The sequence below is a fragment of the Nicotiana sylvestris genome, chromosome 6, assembly GCF_000393655.2.
Source record: "Nicotiana sylvestris chromosome 6, ASM39365v2, whole genome shotgun sequence".
NCBI classification, from domain to species: domain Eukaryota; kingdom Viridiplantae; phylum Streptophyta; class Magnoliopsida; order Solanales; family Solanaceae; genus Nicotiana; species Nicotiana sylvestris.
In genome coordinates this window covers 35,233,732-35,255,842 of record NC_091062.1, presented here as the reverse complement: position 1 = coordinate 35,255,842, position 22,111 = coordinate 35,233,732, and the positions used below count along the sequence as shown (strand labels likewise).

At 33.9% G+C, this 22,111-nt stretch overlaps 2 protein-coding genes and 1 long non-coding RNA gene across 3 annotated transcripts; 2 read left to right on the top strand and 1 right to left on the bottom strand.

Annotated features, from left to right (window-relative positions):
* The first annotated feature begins 4,734 nt into the window (after positions 1-4,734).
* Positions 4,735-7,127, top strand: LOC104211516 (uncharacterized). The gene is made up of 2 exons (XM_009760579.2): positions 4,735-5,061; positions 6,700-7,127. Exons 1-2 carry the CDS (start codon positions 4,824-4,826, stop codon positions 7,011-7,013), a joined length of 552 nt encoding a protein of 183 aa, XP_009758881.1. The 5' UTR covers positions 4,735-4,823; the 3' UTR covers positions 7,014-7,127.
* A 6,056-nt stretch (positions 7,128-13,183) lies between these two features.
* On the bottom strand, positions 13,184-17,953 carry LOC104211517 (uncharacterized). The gene is made up of 4 exons (XM_009760580.2): positions 17,784-17,953; positions 16,172-16,880; positions 15,952-16,064; positions 13,184-13,653 (listed from the first exon to the last, which is right to left on the bottom strand). The coding sequence occupies exons 2-4, from the start codon at positions 16,257-16,259 to the stop codon at positions 13,525-13,527; spliced, it is 330 nt and encodes a 109-aa protein (XP_009758882.1). The 5' UTR covers positions 16,260-16,880; positions 17,784-17,953; the 3' UTR covers positions 13,184-13,524.
* Positions 17,954-18,377: 424 nt separating this feature from the next.
* LOC104211518 (uncharacterized) lies at positions 18,378-21,402 on the top strand. The gene is made up of 2 exons (XR_011400566.1): positions 18,378-18,491; positions 20,348-21,402. It is a non-coding gene; the product is annotated as an uncharacterized lncRNA (long non-coding RNA).
* The last annotated feature ends 709 nt before the right edge of the window (positions 21,403-22,111 follow it).

Below are 22,111 nucleotides of genomic sequence, written 5' to 3'. Positions count from 1 at the left end.
GAAACATGAGTTAATTGTTTAACGAGCGAAATAGGTATTGAACTGAGCAAATGAGCTCCGAATTGAGTTTCTACTGAAGGTCTATGTTCGTATTATTATTTGTGACTCATAGGAACAAGAATCATCGAATTCCGAGGTCCCAGGCCCGAAAAATGAATTTTTGAGTAAAATTGCTTTTTGAAAATATTTAAGGAAAATGGAAATGAAATTTGATTAGAAAGTGATGGTATCGGGCCCGTATTTTAGTTTCGGCGCTTGGTACAGGTCTTATATATGGTTTAAGCACTTTCTGTAAAGTTTGGTTGAAAACGGACGTCGTTTGACGTGTTTCGGACTAAAAATGGAAAATTTGATGTTTTATGAAATTTGAAAGAATTCTTGGATTTTAACGCTTAATTCATGGTATATGACGTTATTTTGACGATTTTATCACACGGTTAAGTTCGTAGGATGTTGTTGAGTTAGTGTATGTGTTTGGTTAGGAGCCCCGAGGGCTCGGGAGTGTTTCGGGGGTATCTCAGAGTGATTTCGGACTTAGGAAAATTGGAAAAAATTGCAGAAATAGTACCCCGTGAACAGTACCGTGTATAGTACCCCGTGAACAGTACCATGTACAGTAACACGCGTGAACAGTAGCCGAAAATTCTGGACAGTGTAGAGAAAGAGCAGTCCGATTTTCTTTCATTTTTTGGACTTTCAAGCTCGAATTCTGGGCAATTTTGAGCGAGAAGTTATGAGAATTCTTGGGGTAAGTGTTCTTGACTCTCTTGTGATTATTTTCCATGAATAAATCTTCATTTTTGGCTTAGGATTATTGATATTTGAAGAGAAATGGATGATTTTCTAAAATTCCCTAAAGATGAATTTTTAAGATTTGAAAGCCAATCCGATGTCGGATTTTTGTAAAATTTGTATGGTTGGACTCGTGGTTGGATGGGGGTTCATATTCCGTGACTTTTGTCGTATTCCGAGATGTGGGCCCCATGGCCAAATTTTGAGTGTAATTTCGGATTTTTGATGGAAAATGTAGAATTCCATATGGAATTAATTCCTATAATTTTTATTAACTAAATTGAATCGTTATGGCTAGATTCGAGGCATTCAGAGATCAATAAGGGGTAAAGGCATCGCGAGCTAGAGAATTAGCTGGTTCGAGGTGAGTAATTGATGTAAATGATGTCCTGAGGGTTTGAAACCCCAGAATTTCACATCGTAACGCTATATTGAGGTGACTTGCACGCCGGATAACGGGCGTGGGGTATAGCACCGTTGGAGATTGTGACTTGGTCCGTCTCGAGAGATATTTTTACCGTATTTTCTACTTGAACTAAATTGAGAATCATCCTTACTTGGATTTAATTGTTACATTTGGGCTTCTTGCCAATTATTTGAATCCTTCAGGGATTGATATCACTGCTTTTGCATATTTTGCATATCATTTGACCTCAGTCCAAGGTTTTAAATACTGTTTTGCAAACTCAACCATCTTTCTAAGATTTGAAAACTTAAATGATATTTCGGGCTGAGAACTACTGTTTTACAAATGCCCAAGGGGCTTATGATGATTTCTGGACTGAGCATGGATCGGGCTGCGCGCCGCAGCAGTGTTATATTGATATTGAGGCCGAGAGCCTGGTTGATTACATTGATATTGAGGCCGAGAGCCTGGGTGATTATACTGAGATTGATATGAGGCCGAGGGCCTAGATTTGATGCCACGAGATGGCTTGATATTGCGCTTGGGCTGTAGGAGCCCCTCCAGAGTCTGCACACACCCCCAGTGAGCGCCGTCGACGATAAATAAATGGATGGCTCGGGCTGCACGCCGCAGTGGGTACTAGAGTGTACCATCATATGCATTGCATTGCACTCATGCATTTGTTTTTATCTGTTATACCTGTCTCAGTATTTGGTACTCTGACTTAATTGACTTGTTGCTTCACTATTTGTTGTTCTAAACTGCCAGTTATAGTTTACTTTGTATTTTTCCATGATTTCTTATTCTCAGCCTTTATTTATGTTTATTACTCACTGGGTCGGAGTACTCACATTACTCCCTGCATCTTGCGTGCAGATCCAGGTACACCACATGCTAAGTGAGGAATTGTTTAGCTGAGCAGGCAGTATCCGGGAGTATTGAGGTAGTTGCATGGCGTTCGCAGCCTTGATCTCTCCCCTCTATCTCCATCTTTTATTCCGTATTTTTCCTAGACAGACTTGTAATAGGTGGATATTCTGTATTAGAGGCTCATATTCGTGACACCAGATTCTGTAGGGCTATGGTGTGGTATTTTAATTGAACTTCCGCGGATTTTATTATCAATTATACACTTAAATGTAATGACTTAGTAAATTCTCTGTGATATTTATCTATAATCTGAATAAGAATTTGGGATAATGTTGTTGAATGGTCGGGCTTGCCTAGCAGTGTGTTGGGCGCCATCATGACCGGGGTTGGGGTCGTGACATTTCTATAACTACTTTTAAGTGTAACAAAGAGTATATATAAAAAAATGGTATGAAGTGAAATATTTTTTTATAAAAATGTAAACAAATTATTTCGAAAAAACTCTTTAATTTTTTTTAATTCGAAGATAATAAAAAGATAGGATATTTTTTAACATTAGTAGAGAGTTTTAAAATTATTATAATAGAAGTTATATCATGGATAAACTCAAAATATCGAAATCTTATGAAATATTTACATAATATCCGTCCATATTTATTATTTACTTTTTATAGCTAATATAAATAGATGATATACCGACAACACACGATTATACACATATTATATATAAATTACACATCATTTAATTTTTTAATTTAAGTGGTCGGGTGAGCACCGATTTAGGCTGATTAGATAAAGCCAAAAGAAAAACATGAAATAATTTCAACCAAAGGATAAAAACATTATTAAAGTTCATATGTAGACAATTTTTATTAAAACTCATCATTTTATAGTGAAAAAAATAATTTTTTGTAACAAAAGAAATAATGACATAAAAAATAAGATAAAAGAAAATAAATATTGAAAAAAAGTGTTAGAAAGATCTAAAAACGAGAAAAAAAAGATGACAACACATTTTTTCTTATGTTTCATCTTTGTTGAGTATAAAAAATTTGAAAGTTAATCTCACCGATTTCAAATATTTTTTTTTTCAACTCAAATACATAGATTATAAGATAAGGATATCTTCGAATATTTATTTTAATTTACATTATTTGTCGTTTTAAAAAAATCACTATTACTAACAAACTGATATGATATTCGAATTTGAATTAGAATGCAATTTGAGTAGTTTGCATTGAGGTTAAGCCAAGTATGGTGTCGAAAAATAAACTACTTGATAATTTTAAGACAATATATGCAATGTTTTATAATAATAATCAACTAATTTAACATCTAATGATTCAAAGAACAATTTTTTTTGTATATATAGGTTATTAAAAATTTAAATTCTGGGGCTAGAGATATCGATAAACTTAAAGTGGAGTTATACTGAAATAAATCCGGCCAAAGAATCATTTAAATTTTCAGATAGCCGATAAAAGTGAATTTTAAATTAAGAATAATATCTTCACTTGCATCATTATAAAGATAATCGATATTATAATATATATATATATATATATATATATATATATATATATAATAATAATGTTTTAGAAATTAAAATTTCAAAATAAAAATATTTTTTGAAAAACAAAATCATACAAAATAAGAGTTCAAGTCGTAGTATAAGAGTCATGTCGTAATCAAAGAATCGTTTATATCGTGTCAACCTTTGTGCTTTGCCATAAATATGAGTTACTATTTCATTTTGTGGCTATTTTTAGGTTTCAATGACACCTATGAGAATGATGCAAAAAAAAAAAATATCTCTACGAGAATTGAGAAAATGTTAGTCTTTTTTCATGTAGTGTTTCTTAATTAATATATGACGATTATCTATAATTATTTAGAAGGTTTAAATGTTAAAGTTATTTACATATAATTCAAATAACTCAGATATTTAACATGATTAATGTCAAATATCAAAATAGAGTAAAAACATTCACTAGCTAAAGAATTTTTATATTTTTAGATAGCTAACTAAAATGGTTTGAATTAAGAATAATATTTTCAATTACATTATTATAAAAATAATTATTATTGAAAAATAATGTTTTAGAAACTAAAATTTGAGAAAGAAATATTTTTTAAGAGATATCAACACACCAAATAAGAGTTTAAGTAGTAGTAAAAGAGTTAAGTCTTATCCAAAAAGTCATTCATTGTCTCAACATTTGATTGTTTTGCCATAAATATGAGTTATTATTTTGCTTTCTGACTATTTTTAGGATCCAATGACACCAGCAAGAATGATATCAAAAAAAAAAATAGAAGAAATGGTTAATTTTTTTTATGTAGTTAATATCCAATGATTATTAATATTTACGAAGAAAGTGTAAAATTTAAGATTATTTACATATAATCCAAATAATTTAAATATTTCATATGATTAGTGTCTGCGCATCCGCGCGGGGTACTAATACTAGTTTTCCCTTAAAAAAAGAGGTGCTATGTCTAGTTATTTATACGGAACATATTTTATAAGAAATAATGTGAAATAAAAACATAATATTAAAACAAAAGTGAAGACAAAAAATAAAAAAATTCCAGAAAGCAAAGTGAAAGAGACACGTGGACAGCTGAACACTAACTCCTCATCCAATCATCAAAAAGCACACACATCATCACCTCATCCACTATTTTACCCCCAAACCAAAACCGAAACTCCACTCGGCCACAGATCGCCTTTATCCACCACTTTTCCATTTCAATGGCCGGTTTAATTGAAACTATTGCAGTTCCTCGCGCCTCTGCTCTGCCGTCGGCATCGTTGGCTCCTATCGCCGGTTCTTCCCTCTCCGGCCGTCGGTCCTCTGTTAGATTCTCCGTATTCAAGGGGCTTAAGATCCAGCAGACTCGTTCATCATCAGTGTCCTTCAGCTCAATCTCTAAATCAGTTCCCCGTAGAGGAGGAATCGTTTGTGAGGCTCAGGACACTGCCGTTCTAGGTCTTTATTTCTTGTCCTCCCTTTAAATTTACTGTTTATTATATTGCTATTTATGTTTGCTGAATAGTTGAGATTTTTTTGATTTTTTTGTGCGTATATTGGAAATAGTCTCTCTAACTCTCAAGTTAGGGATAAGGTCTGCCTACACACTACGCCCCCGGCTCCACATAACAGACTCCATGTGTGGGATTACACTGGGTATGTTATTGTTGTTGTTGAAATACTTAAATACCCAACGAGTAATGTAACATCTACTCGTTTAAGCAGCTTGAGCAAAATATAAGTAAAAGAAATTTAATGAGTTTGAAAAGGAGGTCGATTATATGATAACTAACTCTAAATAAGTATGGTTTTTTAATCGTGTATATGTTGGCCTTTTGGGTGTTGCACTTGTTAGTTAGTTTAGTGGAAGATGCTTGTTGCAGTATGTGAGCATGAGCAGCAAAGACAACCAAAAACAGATTACCATTTGTGTCTTCTTTGGATACTGAGCTCTTCATTGTCATAAACTTTCGAAGTTGAAGATTAAGTCATCCACTTTCCACTGTCAAAGCAGAGTGCTGAAGTTTGGTGCTTGAATATTTTGCTTTCTGGTTGCACTTTCTTAATAGTATTGCAATAGAAGCGAAGACAAGAGCCTACAATTTACCTTTTGATTTTTCTGCGTCGAGTGATTAAAATTCGGAGTAGTTGTCAAGTATACTATGCTTTCCTGAATTAAAGTGGCACTTTCCTGGAAAACCATGAGTACAGGTCAATTGATCTCCATAGAGTGGATTACTTCTAAAAGGAGGGGGAAGTATCTCTGAGTCTATCAAGTGTTTACCCGTAAAGATATACTCATGAATAAAACAGATGAAAATTTATTGCATTGGCTCTTTACTTTTGAGGAAGTAACATCAAGGCGCTTAAACTGTACTTCATTTTTTACACATATCTTACAAAAGCTTAAAAACTAATACTATACAGCGATAATATCTGTGTTAGTAAAAGAAAGGAAAATGCAGATGAAGAACACTATATTACTATTATTTTTGAAAGATCTTTTGTTTGCGCTCAAATTGAATGTCAGAAGACAATGCCTCTTTTGCTTTCTTTCCCTGAAGAAGTTGCTAATTTCACATACCTTCTTAAAAGTTCATGTACTTGTTTTCTCGTGATGACATAATTTTTGAAAAAATTTAGAAGCTAGTACTGGCATGCTGTCAAATACTCAAATTCCTATGACTTACATCACTCAGCAATTATGACCTGATACTTTCTTTGATGTTGTGGAGCTACTTCAGATTTCAGGTATCAGTATAGTTTGCTTCATACGATACTTCTCTTCATTCTTCACCCAAAAGGGGATGAATGACTTATATTTTGTGTGAGAGAGTGCAGGGCTGCACTTGTAATATAAATTGTCCTAGTTAAAAAAAATCATTCTATGTTGTCAAATTTTCGTTGGTGGTCTTCTAACTGATTACAAGGAGAAATAACTAATATAATGCATAAGTTTCCTTATATTGTTAATTTTCGGTTGTTGTGCATTAGCATATTGCAAAACATCTCAGGCTGCTAAAGCCGTTGCTTTCTCAGCATCTCCATTATTTGTCAGCTTCTTTGTTTGTTTAACATGGTCATTGGAAAATGCAGTGCCTCCTGTTAATGATCAAACATGGGAGTCACTTGTGATTGGGTCGGATGTGCCTGTTCTAGTTGAATTTTGGGCTCCGTGGTGTGGTCCATGCCGAATGATTCACCCTACTGTTGACGAACTAGCACAGGAATTTGCTGGCAAGTTTAAATTCTACAAGGTGAACACAGATGAAAGTCCGGCTATTGCTACCAGATATGGGATCCGAAGTATCCCAACCGTCATGATTTTCAAGGATGGAGAGAAGAAAGATACAGTTATTGGTGCAGTCCCTAAAACTACCTTGACGACCTCCATAGAAAAATTCTTGTAAAATGGTACATATGTAGATATGTTCTATGAGAATTTTAACCATCTTTTATTTATAATTCACTCTTTGCTTTTGGCGCGGCAAGAATTGACATAATCAACCTGAGATGCGCCGGTATATAGTGTGTTATGCTATGTTTCCTCTTCGGCATTATGTTAGTTATCTATGTTTCTAAAATACTCGATCATTAACTCGTATTTTTCTGTCCGGAAAAGGGTCAAAAATATCCTCCTACTATTTGAAAATTTTGCATATACTCTCCGTTATACTATTGGTCTATATACCCTCCGTTATACTATTGGTCTATAAAAGTCTTTGACGTTATAAAATTGGTGCAAAAATTCTATCCCTACCCAGTCAGATTACACCCCACTTCAATTTTGACTCAATACGAAATTAATTTTTATTTTTAATCTAAAACTTGTAATCTTACATCTTCCTTTTTAACACTCTCACTTCCAGTCTCAACATTCTTCCCCTGAAGCGATCTCCACGATTCTAGCCCTAAAGTGACTTTCAGTCATTAAAACATTAATTCAATATTTAAGTCATAAAAAATTATCATATAAACAAATAATTTAAACATATATTGGTAAGTTGTAATGCTTGACATTAGTCTTGGCCAAGCTTCTCCCCGAGTCAAAAGTGTCCAAGCTTTTATTTTTTTGGTTGTGGGGGTGGGGGAGTACTTTTGGATAGAAAATGAAACAATTTTTAACTTCTCCCCCGAAGTAATTTTGACGTTTCTTCTACCAAAAATAACCTTAGCAAAATATTCTATATAGCAAAATAACCTTACTTAGTTTAAACTATTAACTAATATATATAATGACTTTTGAGATGAATTTTCATATTTATTGAATAATTTTTTGATTTACTTAAATTACCTTGAAAGAATAAAATACTTTTCAATTTTATTTATATTTTTCTTAAATTAATAAAATAAAACTTAATTATTATCTTTAATAATAAATATTTGTGATTATTTATCTGCTTATATAACATTAACTATTAAGGCACTTAAAAGCACATTTTCAAAAGCTTGGCCAAAAACAAGTTAGTGTTTAAAAGTGTTTTTCAAATTCATTAGCCAAACACAAAGTGTTTTTCTCCAAAAGTATTTTTTTAAGGAGTACTTCTCAAAATAAGTTGAATAATCCAACTTGGCCAAATAAGCTGTGAAGTATGTGTAAATTGATATGAATAAAAATGTACTAAACTTGTTTTCTGATCACGCCCAATTCTAGTCCTAAAAAGGATAAACGATTGCTGTAAATATAATCCGGTCTAAAAGTCCGGAGTCGAATCCCACAGAGAACTAAGGCTTAGCTACAATCGTTCAGCATTGCTAAGAAATACAAGTTCAAATAATTTCCTAGCTATAAAGATTGTAAATTTTTTAAAGCTAAGTAATTAACAAATACAAAAAGTAGTAAAATTATCAACTAACAAAACTAAGGAGGTCTAGGTTATGATTTTTTCAATTGTCGGAATTCTTTCCACTATATTTTTTATAATCTCGCCTAAGTACTCTCTACTAATCGTGAATACTTCAGGCGTCGTAATTCTCTTTCGAGCAACTACAACAATTTACTAGACATATTCTTCCGAACTACACTAGCTGACACTAATTCACTGCTCACTAAGATCGCTCGTTATTCCTAATCCTACCTTTAAACCCTCCGTATTGATTTTCCGTATGTTGTTCAACAACTACCTAAATATATACCATTTTCCAAGCAATACACACTAAATAGGCACAGTCCATTGATGGTCATTCAATCAATAACAATAAACACGTAGTTGAACAAGTAGAGAAATCCAACGGCTCAATTATATAAAAACGTAATAAGAATTCATACTACAAAAGTTTCCATCAAACCCTAGATAAAAAATTAGTTATTCATAATATTATGCAAAACTACAATATTAGAATTCATAACCAATAATGAAAATAGGAAGAAGGAAGTGAAAAACACGCAGAAGAATTCTTTGCCTTGCTCTAGTATGTTCTTGCCTCCTTCGATCGATTTTTTTCTAAAAACGTCCAATCCCCCTTCAAAAGTGAGTTTAAAGACTATTTATATGGGATAGGGTTAGCATAGGGCGAAATAATACAAGCCAACTTTGGAAAAGACTTTTCAGGTTAGCTCGTTCACTCTTTCGTGCGCGCGCGAGAGTGAACGAGCGAAGTATTCTCTTTTTCTTTGCCTCCCGAATCTCTTGTGCACTTCCATGCTTTTTTAGCTTAGTTCGCTGTTTTTTCTCAAGCTTTTCCTCAGCTAGCTCGTTCACTCTCTCGTATGCATGCAAGAATGAACGAGCAAAGTTCTTCGTTTGTCTTTTGGTCCCAAATTAACTTATTTTGCTCCCTTTTCGTCCAACTTGTTGCTACACATAAGAATGCACATAATGAGCATAATTCACTACAAAAAGTTATGTAACCTCCTGTAACATCACAAGTAATGAGATGAAAGTACGCCGAAAAATATGAATTTTTAGCCGTTTATCAACACCCCGCACTTAAACTCTTGCTCGTCCTCGAGCAACTTTCAAAATAAGCATAATGGCAAGAAACACATTTTTAAAATATACTTAAGCATCATACCAATGCCACTGGCTTATACCAATACTTAGAACTCAACATACGACCTATTGACATCTCTCTTCAAAAGTAGACCCATGCCAAGACTATTTAAAATATTTGTGCGACTTCTTCTAATATCCTAACCTCAAGAGATGACTCCAATACATTCCTTACGATGACTCACTTCTTGTGTCACCTCAAAATGCTTGGATTTTACCAATCCTTTGTAAATCATGTGCTCTCACCACAATTAAAGAGAGAAATTAGTCCACACACTCAAATATGCATTCAAGTATAGTTTAAGAACTTACACATCGAAAGAATTCGCTCACTCTCACAAAGAAATTCATGGGCATTTCAAGATCGTACCATAGGCTTGACTATAGTGTAAGTTCTCTATTAATCTAAGCTTGCAAAGTCTAGGATAAATTAAGTCTTTACAAATTGTAATGTAGTCTAAGGGATGGGTAGGATATATTTAGGTATAGTGACTAACCCTCCTAAGCACTTTAATACACTACACATAGCTTTCAAATACATAATCTTCATGACCAATTCAAGCAATACCACGAAACCATATACAATTTGGCCCTTCTTCTTTAAGCACGATTCACTAGCCCGAATTAAGAGGAACGGGAGGTGTAGTTTTTCCTCTCTTTTTTTTCCTTTTTTTTTGTTTGCATTTTCTTTGATTTTTTTCTCTTTTCTTTTCTCTAATTTTTTTTCAACACTCTCCAAACTTAGGTTGTCCAGCTAATGATCTTTCAAAACATACGTGCACCTTTTGACCTTTCTGTGGTTCCACTCAAAAACTATTCCAACTCTCACCTTATTCTTCTAGCAATGTAAGTGCTTTCAGAGATAAAGGTTCAAAAAGATATAATTAAGAACAAAAAAGAAAAGGAAAAGGGAATTGACTTGTAATGTGGGTGCCAAAGAAAAGGTTTATAGGCTCAAAAGGGCTATCTAAGAAAATTTTTATTTATAGTGGCATACTAGCTCAATGGACAATCAAAGAAATGCCTACATCATCTCCTACACTCACAAGGCTTACTTATTTCGCTTCGACTAACACACGGGGAAAGTTTTAGACTAATACAAGATAACATAGAATGTAATCAAGCCTCAAGTTAAACAACTAAGAATAATCATCATATTAACTCAACTCATGGAAAGTAATCACAGAAGTCAACAAATGAGCTTAAGCGTCAAAGAAAAGTCATATATATTATCAAGGCATGTAGGCACATAGAACACGAAGGAGATAATCAATTCAAATGTTACAGCGCTAAGTCCCAACATAAAATATGTCCAAAAGTATTGATACTCAAGTTATTCCATTCTATTATCAGTTCTACAAAGGAAGAAAAAGGATAATCTTTTTGCATTTTTCTTTAGACTTTAATCCCTCAAGAAAACTATCAAAGAAGTCCATCGTCGGGAAAAGTCCAAAAATATTATGAAAATTCTACCTACAAAAAAATTACTACCCGGTTTAAAGAGTCATCCCTTGCAAAAGAACCGTGGCCATAAGAAAAATCAAGAGGATTATTTCTATCAAATTTTTATTTTTATTTTATATATATACATAACATAGCATAAGAAATTACCCAGACAGTCTTCTCCCACCCCACACTTAAAATTGTACATTGTCCCTAATGCACACCATAAATAACAAGAGGGTAAAAAAACTCCCTAGTAGGCTAAAGGCCGAAGCATTAACAGCTCACGGGGTACTCATACTTCCCCCTGGAATTGGTCTTTTATGGGGGCACCTGATGGTGGGCTATAATTGTGTATTTTAGCCATTAATTACACTGTAATTCGCTGCATTTTACTAGTGTTTGAGCTTTAAATTGTATTATTTTGCACTGAGTGTGTGTTTATGCCTTATAGGAGCGATTCTGAGGTGCAATGAGATTTTAGAGCTAATTCGAGATAGTTTGGAGCTTTTAAATCTAAGTAAAAGACCAAGGCTTAAGTTGGGATAATGTTCGGGGATCAACGGACAATAATGCACTCAACGGGAGAAACAAGAGTTGAGCAGAAGGCTCACCCAGATGCTCGACCGTGCACGAGACCCCTCCAGTGCGCACCTGAGCGCGCATGTAAAGCAGAACCTGCCAGATGTGTGCGGCCATATGCGCGACCGCACCTCTAGGTGCACGGCCGTGCACGTCCAGTTTCGGAAACTTTTCCCAAGCCTATTTTTGTAAGTTAGGAGGCGACTTCGTTTGACCTATATGAATCCTAGCTCGTCTAAAAACATGGTATCTTAGATTTTGGAGGAACATTTGGAGAGAAGAAGGCAAGGAAAGAACGGAGACAGGATATACTTGATCTAATTCATACAAAACGGAAGTTTGTTGGATTTTTGAGAATTGTAATTCCTTCTTGTTCTTCTAATACTCTTGTGAAGAATAATTTCTCCACTATGGAGTATTTCTTTTATGGTTATTGACAGATGTTGTGAATTGACTATTGTTTTGGATTTTACCCTATGTTAATTGCGCAAACTCATTGAATGAGTTTTTAATTAAATTGCAAGGCTAATTGTGGTTTTACATTAATCGAAAGAGAAATTTTGCTGCGATTTGTATTGTGCCATATTGTTTGGGTTGATTTTATACCTCTTGTAGGTAATCAAAATAGTTTAGAGAATTATCAATTAACCCAATTTAGAAGAATAGTCGAGAAGTGTTCTTCAAAAGATCATTCATTCACTGTATTTGTTCATATGTTCATAGGATCTGTTATTAGGTTGATTAAGGAAACTCTCATGCATTTGAAAGAAGAATTTGAACCCCTAAGGTAGCCTAATCATCTGTTGATATCGAAGGAGTCAATAGAAGTTTAGACTGAACTTAACATAGAGTTACCCGGAATAATAGTTGATCACATATCTTGTCATGGGCCTTACTTCTCACTTTGATATTCAATCGTTGCTATTTAGTCATTAAATTTCTATTAGTTTCTTACGATCAATAATTTTAGTTTTATTAGTAGTCAATAATAACATAATTAAAAGGTTTATTATCCTAGATACTATTGAGCTGAAGATTTATTAGAACACTGTTTAAACCAATCCCTATAATGACGATTTAATACTATACTATCTTTGATTAGCGAGCCTAAGTTTTATACACCGATTTTACGCTCGTCAGCATCCCATACTTAGTTCTAGTCATCTTGTTTTCTTTTGCTTCCTTCCAATAGCTTTGCTTCTCATGCTCCTAGAAAATCGAAAGCTACACTAAAAAATAACACAATAAAAATACTTTTTAAAAATTTAAAATCAATGAAAGCAGTAAAGTTGGGTTGCCTTCCAACAAGCGCCTGATTTAACATCACGACACGACATGAATCATTTTCTGCCTCCACCTCGAGCTTATGAATTGAATCCCAAGTTTTTATTCTTATGATTATGCTTCTGAGGCGGTACAAATTGTTGTGAGCCAAAAATTAAATGATTATTTATGCACTTTTTGGCTTTCAACCGAGAAGTGTCACTTTGCCTAGACGGCCTTGAAAATTTAAGAATATTGGGCTCATCTTCCTCTTCCTTTGACTCTTGCATTGGCTCATACAGATCAATTTCCATTTCACCGTCTGAACATAATGTAGAAAAGTGTTTGGAATGAGGTCCAACATGCTCAAATACATAAACTTCAAGATTTTCAACATCCTCAACGCCAATCACATTAGAGTCAACTAAATTTGCATATTCAACGTCCATGGTTGACTCTAGTATTACTTCTTCAACATCAACATCCTCAAATTCTAGTTGGTTAGATTGTTGGTGTTCTACTCTGACCTACTTTATTAAAACCTCAATTTCGGCATCTAATTCATACTCTTCTTGGCTACTATCCACAATATTGGCTTGTTGAGCATTAAATGCTTCAACTAGTTGACTCACTTTTACCTTCAGGTTGTGAATAGTAACATCTTGCCTTTGTATGTCCAGTTGTTTCTCATATTTTGTTCCACGGGACACCTTAGCATATCTTTGATCTCTTTCAGGTCATCATCCACTGGATTTTTTGTTCCTATTAACTTCATAAGAAAAAGAAGAACCATCAAAATAAGAGGTTGGGAGAAGATAAGAAATATAAGTACAAGCATAAAAGTGACCATCTTGACCACCACACATATCACACACATTCCACACAAAAAATTGAGTTGGTGCACATAACTCGCTCTCGGAAATATTTTGATAATTTTTTCATGAGTGGTTTCCTCCACAATAAGCATTAGGAAGATTAATAGTAGAATTACCAACATCGAAACTCTCATAATTCCAAGATGCCATGTTTCTCAAATAAACAAGTGAAAATAAAAATAAAAAATCAAATACTAAAAGAAACAAAATAAAAGTTCAAACTTGAAACGTAGAAATATGTACACCTACAGCTACACCGTTATTTCCCCGGTAATGACGCCAAAATTTGATCAAGCCCAACTCTAATCCTAAAAAGGATAAGTGGTCGCTGCAAATATAATCTGGTCTAAAAGTTCGGAGTCGAATCCCACAGAGAACTAAGGCTTAACTACAATTGTTCAGTATTGCTAAGAAATACAAGTTCAAATAATTTCCTAGTTATAAAGATTGATTTTTTTTTAAAACTAAGTAATTAACAAATACAAAAAAGTAGTAAAATTATCAACTAACAAGACTAAGAAGGTCTAGAATTATGATTTCTCCAATTGTCGAAATTTTCCCCGCTATATTTTTTATAATTTTGCCTAAGTATTCTCTACTGATCATGAGTACTTCATGTGTCATATTTCTCTTCCGAGCAACTACAATAATTTACTAGACATATTCTTCCGAACTACGCTAGTTGGCACTAATTTACCGCTCACTAAGATCGCACCAAGGTTTCGTTATTCCTAATCCTACCTTTAAACCCTATGTATTGATTTTTCACATATGTTAGGAGTGATGTTGTTCAACAACTACCTAAATATGTACCATTTTCCAAGCAATATGCACTAAATAGGCACAAACAATTGATGGCCATTCAATCAACAACAATAAACACGTAGTTGAACAAGTAGAGAAATCCAATGGCTCAATTATATAAAAACGTAATAAGAATTCATCCTACAAAATGTTCCATCAAAACCCTAGATAAAAAATTAGTTATTAATAATAGTATGCAAAACTACAATACTAGAATTCATAACCAATAATGAAAATAGGAAGAAGGAAGTGAAAAACTCGTAAAAGAATTCTCTGTCTTGCTCCTAGTATATTCTTGCCTCCTTCGGTCGATTTTTTTTCCTAAAAACATCCAATCCCTCCTTCAAAAGTGAGTTTAAAGACTATTTACATGGGATATGGTTAGTATGGGGCGTAATAATACAAGCCAACTTTGGAAAAGACTTTTCAGGTTAGCTCGTTCAATCTCTCGTGCGCACGTGAGAGTGAACAAGCTAAGTATTCTCTTTTTCTTTGCCTCCCAAATCTCTTATGTACTTCCATGCCTTTTTAGCTTAGTTCGTTGTTTTTTCTCATGGTTTCCTCAGCTAGCTCGTTCACTCTCTCGTGTGCACACGAGAATGAACGAGCAAAGTTCTTCTTTTGTCTTTTAGTTCTGAATCAACTTCTTTTGCTCCCTTTTTGTCCAACTTGCTCATACACATAAGAATGCACGCAATGAGCATAATTCACTACAAAAACTCATATAACCTCCCGTAACCACACAAGTAATGAGATGAAAGTACACCAAAAAATATGCATTTTGAGCCGTTTATCATATTTCCCCAATCATATGAAATAAATTCAATTTTTAATTAAAATATTTTGTCACCTTTTGTTGAGTCATTTTTGGCCTTCAAGAGGTTTTTGGGTTCACTCAATCCTTTGCTCACTTTATATCTGATTCGGCATTTTTGGGTCTCATTGCCTATCACACTTTTCCTTTATACTAGTATACATACCCGCGCGATGCGCGGATCATTTTATAGGGAAAAAGAGTGGATGGATATATTAGAAACAGATGTATATTGCTATAGAAGTACTTGGCTTTAAACGGATTAGTCCACCTAAAAAAGTAAATTTTTTTGTCTCAAGTTATGATTAGAAAAAATAAAGGACAGTTAAACACATCTGTAATTCACAGTAATTAAGACAACACATTTTGATGTGTTGTACTTTGGATCAGAAGTATATGAGAACATGAGCAAGTAAGTCATGTTGGTCGATGATATAAACGACGACTCGCATGGATAATCAAGATCTCAAAAATACTCAATACTGGTTAGCAGAATCTATATAACAGTTTTAAGTCTTAGATGAAATGCATACAATAAAAACATTAATTCTCATCAAGATTTTATGTCAATTACCGACATAGCAGTGATGTTGTTGTACCAATTGAAAACACCTTCATCAGAAGCTACATGTTCCTTTACAGCTGAGGCAAAGTTCTTTGTTGCATGCTTAAGGTAACTTTTCTTACCTGTAGAAATAAATGAATATTGCAGACTATTAGATGAAATAATAGGTAGAACATTTAGTATTCTTAGTGAAACAAAACAATGTGAAACATCAGCAGACTTTACTTACAATATGTTGCCTTTATTGCTCCAGTTGAATCCACCCCCAACCACTCATTCAAAGTTGCATAAAGGATGGAAACACCCGTTACATCCATTTCAACGACTATCAATGCTGAAAATTTACCAACACGAACAACTATCTACCTTCAAAAGATCTCAATTCAATTTATACAACAAAGGACCTTAGTGTCGCTCCTGTTGAAATTATTTTGAGACGTGAACAAAAGAGCCTGCAAAGCCTCTCGAATATACCCAGTGTTATCAAAGGCGAAAAGCGCAAAAAAACTTTAAGGTCTGTTGGGGCTTTAAGCACAAAGCGCAAAAAGAGCGTGGACTTTAATGAAGAAAGGCGCTAATGGAGAAAAATGATAAATATGTATGTGTAGTCCAAGACTAATATCTATATGCATGAATACCAAATATACGGACAAAGAAATTGAAGAAAATTTACGATAAAGTAAAATATCAATTGTTTAGTATCATCTCTTCAAGATTACGCTCATTGGCAAGGAAAAATATGCCTTAGAGCCTTGATGACAACACTGAAGCGCCCACAAAGTGAGGCAAAATGCTTAACATGTTTTGAGTCTCATTTCAGGGCTTAACCGCGCCTTTAATAACACTGAACATACCACCTTGCTACACCTGATACTCGAACATTAGCATGTATTGACATCCATATACCAATGTTCCCAACAACACCAGAACATTGAGCACTGAAAAGAAAAGTAGAGACAATAATATAAGGTCTAATATCTGTATTTTTGTTTGTTGCAGGAAATAGAAATAACAACAATTACACAGAAACAAAAATAAATGTTTTATTATCTTTGAAATAAAAACTAATACATTCATCTTTCAGTGATAGTATTCAAAGTTTCATCAATTAAAAAGAGTAAACTTAAAAAAAGTATAGAGTTCAAATTCTTGTAACATATAATATGATAAAGTGTTCAGGAGTATATAAAATTATTTTTTATACATCAAAAATTATGTTGCTCTTCTGCTATTCAATATGTCATATTCAGTGAATCAGAGAACCAATATATTATAAGAATAATAAAAAACATGCTTCTCCTTATTTGCCGTGAACAATTTCCTTTATCACTTTAAACTTTTAAGCAAAATATTCGAATTCTTAATTACTTATAATATTCTAGAAGCATATTGTTATAATTGTTTCTAAGAAGTATAATTACAAAGTGACATATATAACAATAAAATCAAGTAACATAAACTGGAGGCACCAGAAGATGATTTGTTAGAAAATAATGACATAGAAATAAAAGATGGTAAAAGTGAGAGCTATTAAGAAAATTACACAAGCTAGAAGATAATAGGAAAATAAATTTGGCAACCCCATAGATTTAAGCAAAGATTTCGATGAGTAAGACTTCCTCAAAGATTACCAATGCTTGCTAGCACATGTAGCACGCGAGACCAAAGGAATTCATAATTTTGCCTTTAAGTTCAAGAAAATAATCAATTATATCTTCTTCCCCCATTTATCAACAAAGAAGATCAACGATTTAGTCTAATGGCCTTATAGTTATATGCTTGCAAACAAAAAGTACATAAAAATTATTTTAAGAGATAGTAGTGATAATCAAAGAACAAACCTTTGGCAACTGAAGTTTTTTTTGCGCCGTTTCTAATTATATATGTTGTATCTGCTTGGTGTGGAAAGGGGGTTATTTGATTCTCCATGGAGAAGAATCCGTGAAAGTGGATTACTATGCCTTTTTAAAAGAAATTGGAAGTAAGATGTAGTGGTTTCATGATTTTGACAAATAAAGTGGGAGTTCAAAAAAAGATCGATTTTTGTTGAGAAGAAGAAAACGGTTTTTGACTAAGCAGTTTGAGTTTGCGCTGTCAGAACATTGTGGATCTGAAGCACGAAAACGATAGATGTTGATATTTATTAGGTCAAAGACGCGTATGGAGTTATGTTATGTGTTGGTTTCAGAATAGTATGTTATTTTTTTTAAAATTCAAATTAAAGAAAGAAACTAATTTTACCAAATTTAACTAATATTCTCCTAAAATTTCCACATGGCATTTTCTGAACGCGACACTTGGCAAATTCTCATGGCTGACATCTTTCCTTTTAATAATAGATATAGATAATAATAATAATAATAATAATAATAATAATAATAATAATAATAATAATAATAATAATAATAAATAGATAGATAGATTATCTTCCATTCACTCATTTCCGTTAAGAAAAAAAAATCACTCATTTCGTAATTCCTACCAACACTACCCTTTCTCCTCTGTAGCGCCTCCCTTTCATTCTTTGAGGGCATCTTCATCTGTCGGTGGTATTACCCTTTCCCTTCTTCTTTCTCATTTTTTATTTCATTTTTTTTCTTAATGCCTATTTGATCTCGTTTAATGCATCTTTTGTAATGCTTGAGATTGGTTATAGTTTTTTTTGTTTATTATTTCGACGAGAAGGGTTTTGGTGTTCTTAATTGATTAATACTATGTTGATTTTCTGCTTTATTCAAGATTTTCCCCTTCCCGAAATAGAAAGTGTAGAACTGCAATTTGATCATTCGATTTCAGGGTAAACCTTAAATTGGAGCTATGGATTAACATTTATGTGGTTAGAAATTTTATCAGTAATTGTTTAATCCTAACATTAAAAAGGATGAAAAATGGGGGAAGAACTCGAAGAAACAATGTTAAAATGTCTGCAGAATACTGAAAGCCTGATATTCGGGTGTTTGGCATCTTATAGGAAAAGTTTATCACTCTTCATTAAGATATTAATCCGGGTCTCCCATTAGAATCCTATGCGTTCGGTTTTGGAGCTTCTGTAATGAGGCTTTTAGAATAAAACACTTCGACAACTACTACTATGCTCAATCCCAAGCTAGTTGTGGTAGATAGTCAAAACATAAATCAATCTGTTGCGCACACAGAAAAGTCCGTTGAATCTGAACTTTGGTTTCAAAAATGACATGAACACAGAACACCAGTAAGTTCTCCTAAGTTACTAACAAGAAACTGGAACTGTAACACGGCAATATCTTGAATCCTATTTTCAAATGTAAACCGGAAAATCTAAATGTTCAGTCTGCAAAACTATCCTAAAAGCATCGTTATAGGTTGAGCATGTATATTTGTATGAAGAATATTTACTGTAGTTTGAGCATTTATCATGTATCTTGCCTTCTTATTCTAGGGTACTGCTTCCCAGACTAGGTAAGAGCTAGGATGTGGATAAGCAATTTAACTTGTGTATGAGCTTCCACATTCTTGCACAAAACATTTCTCCAAAACAATATTATTCTTCAATTAGTGGCAACACAAATGATACATGCTCAATGCTTACTGAAGATTTTGGCCTATAACAATGTCTTTAGAATATATTTACACACTGCATATTCAGATATTTCTTCTGGTCTAGACCAGTTAGTTTGACAGACTGGACATTTGGGATTTTCTTCTAATCCTGGTGTATACTGTTTTGTATTTAGGGAACAGAAACGAAAACGGAATTGGTACTTGGATGTTGAGCTTATGGGGGGAGGGGGAGGGGTACTTTGTTTTTATGTTTTCTGGCATGGTGTTATGTTTCCCTCTGATTCCTTTCATTTTTATGTGAGACTAAAAAGAATATTGGAAATGACTCGGACACGTGATAGTTTCTCACGGAAGTGCATTTTTCAAATCCATTTATCCAAATGGAGTGTTTGGGGTGGTTTAGCTGATAATCTAGGTTTATCTATTTAAACTTTGGGAAGCAATAACAATCTTTTTCCCCTCTTTTTATACAACTTGAACTAGCAAGTAAATCTTTCATTGATTGGTTCAGAAAGGACAGACTCGAGCTAAAAGAAATTAAACCTTGTAGGGCTTTGTTTAGTGCTCGAATGGAGGGTCTTTAATTGTGATTAATGTTTTGTATCCAATCCATGCTGCTTACTTTCATACTCTCACTCCTATTTAAAGCTCAAATATAAAGAAAAAAAGGAGAAAACAATGAGATGCTTTCCTGGTTATCTTTTTAATTTTGCACACCAAATGAATTAACGATCGATTCACCAAATCGGAAGTTGGTTTCTCCCATTTGTACATATCATGTAGTTTTGCTGATAAACATAGATGTTTCATTTATGTGGTGCATTTTTTCAGGTGATTAATTTATTTTGGAATTGTCTTTTAACAGATTTCATGCCTATTACCCGTGTTGGATCTGATGAAGATGTTTCTTTTAAGAAGAGAAACTCAGTTACCTCTGAAAATATGGCGTCCTGTTTTGATTGCAACATTTGCCTTGACTCAGCACATGATCCTGTAGTCACCCTCTGCGGTCACCTCTACTGCTGGCCGTGCATTTACAAGTGGATCCAGATTGAGAGCTCTACACCAGAATCCGAAGAAAAACCTAAATGTCCAGTGTGTAAAGCTCACATCTCAAGCTCCTCACTGGTGCCTCTCTATGGTCGTGGGACATCATCACTGGAGTCTGAATCGAAAAAGTCTCAAGTTAACATGGACATACCTCATAGGCCTCAAGCGATTGGGACAATCGCACCACATGATTCACTCTCTCCAACTTCTCACGTAAATCAGCAATTTCATCAATCTTCTGTCAATCCTCCACAACGGTCATTTCAACATTACCGGCCATACTTACCCCAAGCCTTTGGTAGCTATGCAGCTATGGCTCCATCTAGCTTTGGGGGCACTGCAATGACCAGTTTGTTCAGGCCAGTGGCCGGTGTGTTTGGAGAAATATTTTCTGCGAGAATGTTTGGAAGCTCAGGCGCAAGATTAATTGCTTATCCTCATCCTAGCCCTTACCTCATCCCGGCAAGTGGTAGCCCTAGAGTGAGAAGGCAAGAAATGCAGGTGGACAAATTTCTTAATAGATTGTCCATCTTTCTTTTCTGCTGCTTTATCTTGTGTCTCCTCCTGTTTTAAGGGTCATATAATGTGTCTCTTCGTCATACGTATGTACAAAATATGTGACTGTGTTTACAACAGTCTGGGAGTAGTTCATAGTAGAAAAACATAGACTAATTAAGAGATTTAACAGAAATAGCTTTACACCATGCAAACGTTGCTTCATTCCCTTCTCTTTATGCCTTTTTGGCAAAAGGATATTGTTCTTCAGAAGGTGTTAAGACAATTAAACATGCTCTGTGTTTGTTCTATCATAGAACTTCTGTAATGTATCAGTTGCCATTGCAGATGATAATCATTTTGCTTTTCTTGGCCCGACATTTGTTCTATCATAGTATTTCGGGTTTTTCCGTACGTATGAAATTTTAAACTTATTTACCTGGTTTTAGCTGGGTTTCCTATTTACAAAAAGTAACTAAAGTTTTTTACAAAATATATACAAATTCGATCAAAAGCTACATATATACAACTTGAATTTTTTTGTTGTATGGAATCTAGTCAAAAGCTACAATTTACATACATCTTACATACAATTTGTATCAAATTGTGTTCATTGTCCTATATCTTGTATGTCGTTTATACATCCAGACATACAAAATACATACAATTTGTCAATGTCTTCGGTTTCCAAACATATCAAAAGTTTTGTTCTTCAATTTTCTATCCTACTGGTCCAAAGCATAAACGTTGTCTGGGGAATTTGAGTTGATTGATCTAGTCTCCTTTCTCCTTTGGAGTGCTTTATGTCAGAGTAGTAGTTCCACTTTTATTACAGTCGATCCCATTGCAAGGAGCAAGATGCTCTTCTATCTTATGTTTCAATTCTTTATTTTTAACATAAATGGTAAATTATATATGCTAAAAGTAAGTGATAACCTCTCTAAGAGGGTAAACAAATTTTATAATATCGTTTAGCTAGTACAAATTCCTTGAACTTCTATGCTTGATGCTCCTAAGGACCTGATCTGATCCCAAGCTTCACAAACAAAGTGAGTCAACAAGTCCAATGTTTATTCAAAACGCA

What these genes read in the sequence shown, in the direction of transcription:
- LOC104211516 (XM_009760579.2), top strand. Translation starts at nt 4,824, where the DNA reads ATGGCCGGTTTAATTGAAACTATTGCAGTTCCTCGCGCCTCTGCTCTG. An exon ending in TCAGGACACTGCCGTTCTAG is followed by an intron (nt 5,062 to 6,699) that starts GTCTTTATTTCT and finishes TGGAAAATGCAG; the next exon opens with TGCCTCCTGTTAATGATCAA.
- LOC104211517 (XM_009760580.2), bottom strand. Translation starts at nt 16,259, where the DNA reads ATGGATGTAACGGGTGTTTCCATCCTTTATGCAACTTTGAATGAGTGG. An exon ending in AGCAATAAAGGCAACATATT is followed by an intron (nt 16,065 to 16,171) that starts GTAAGTAAAGTC and finishes TTATTTCTACAG; the next exon opens with GTAAGAAAAGTTACCTTAAG. An exon ending in ACAACATCACTGCTATGTCG is followed by an intron (nt 13,654 to 15,951) that starts GTAATTGACATA and finishes TTTCTTATGAAG; the next exon opens with TTAATAGGAACAAAAAATCC.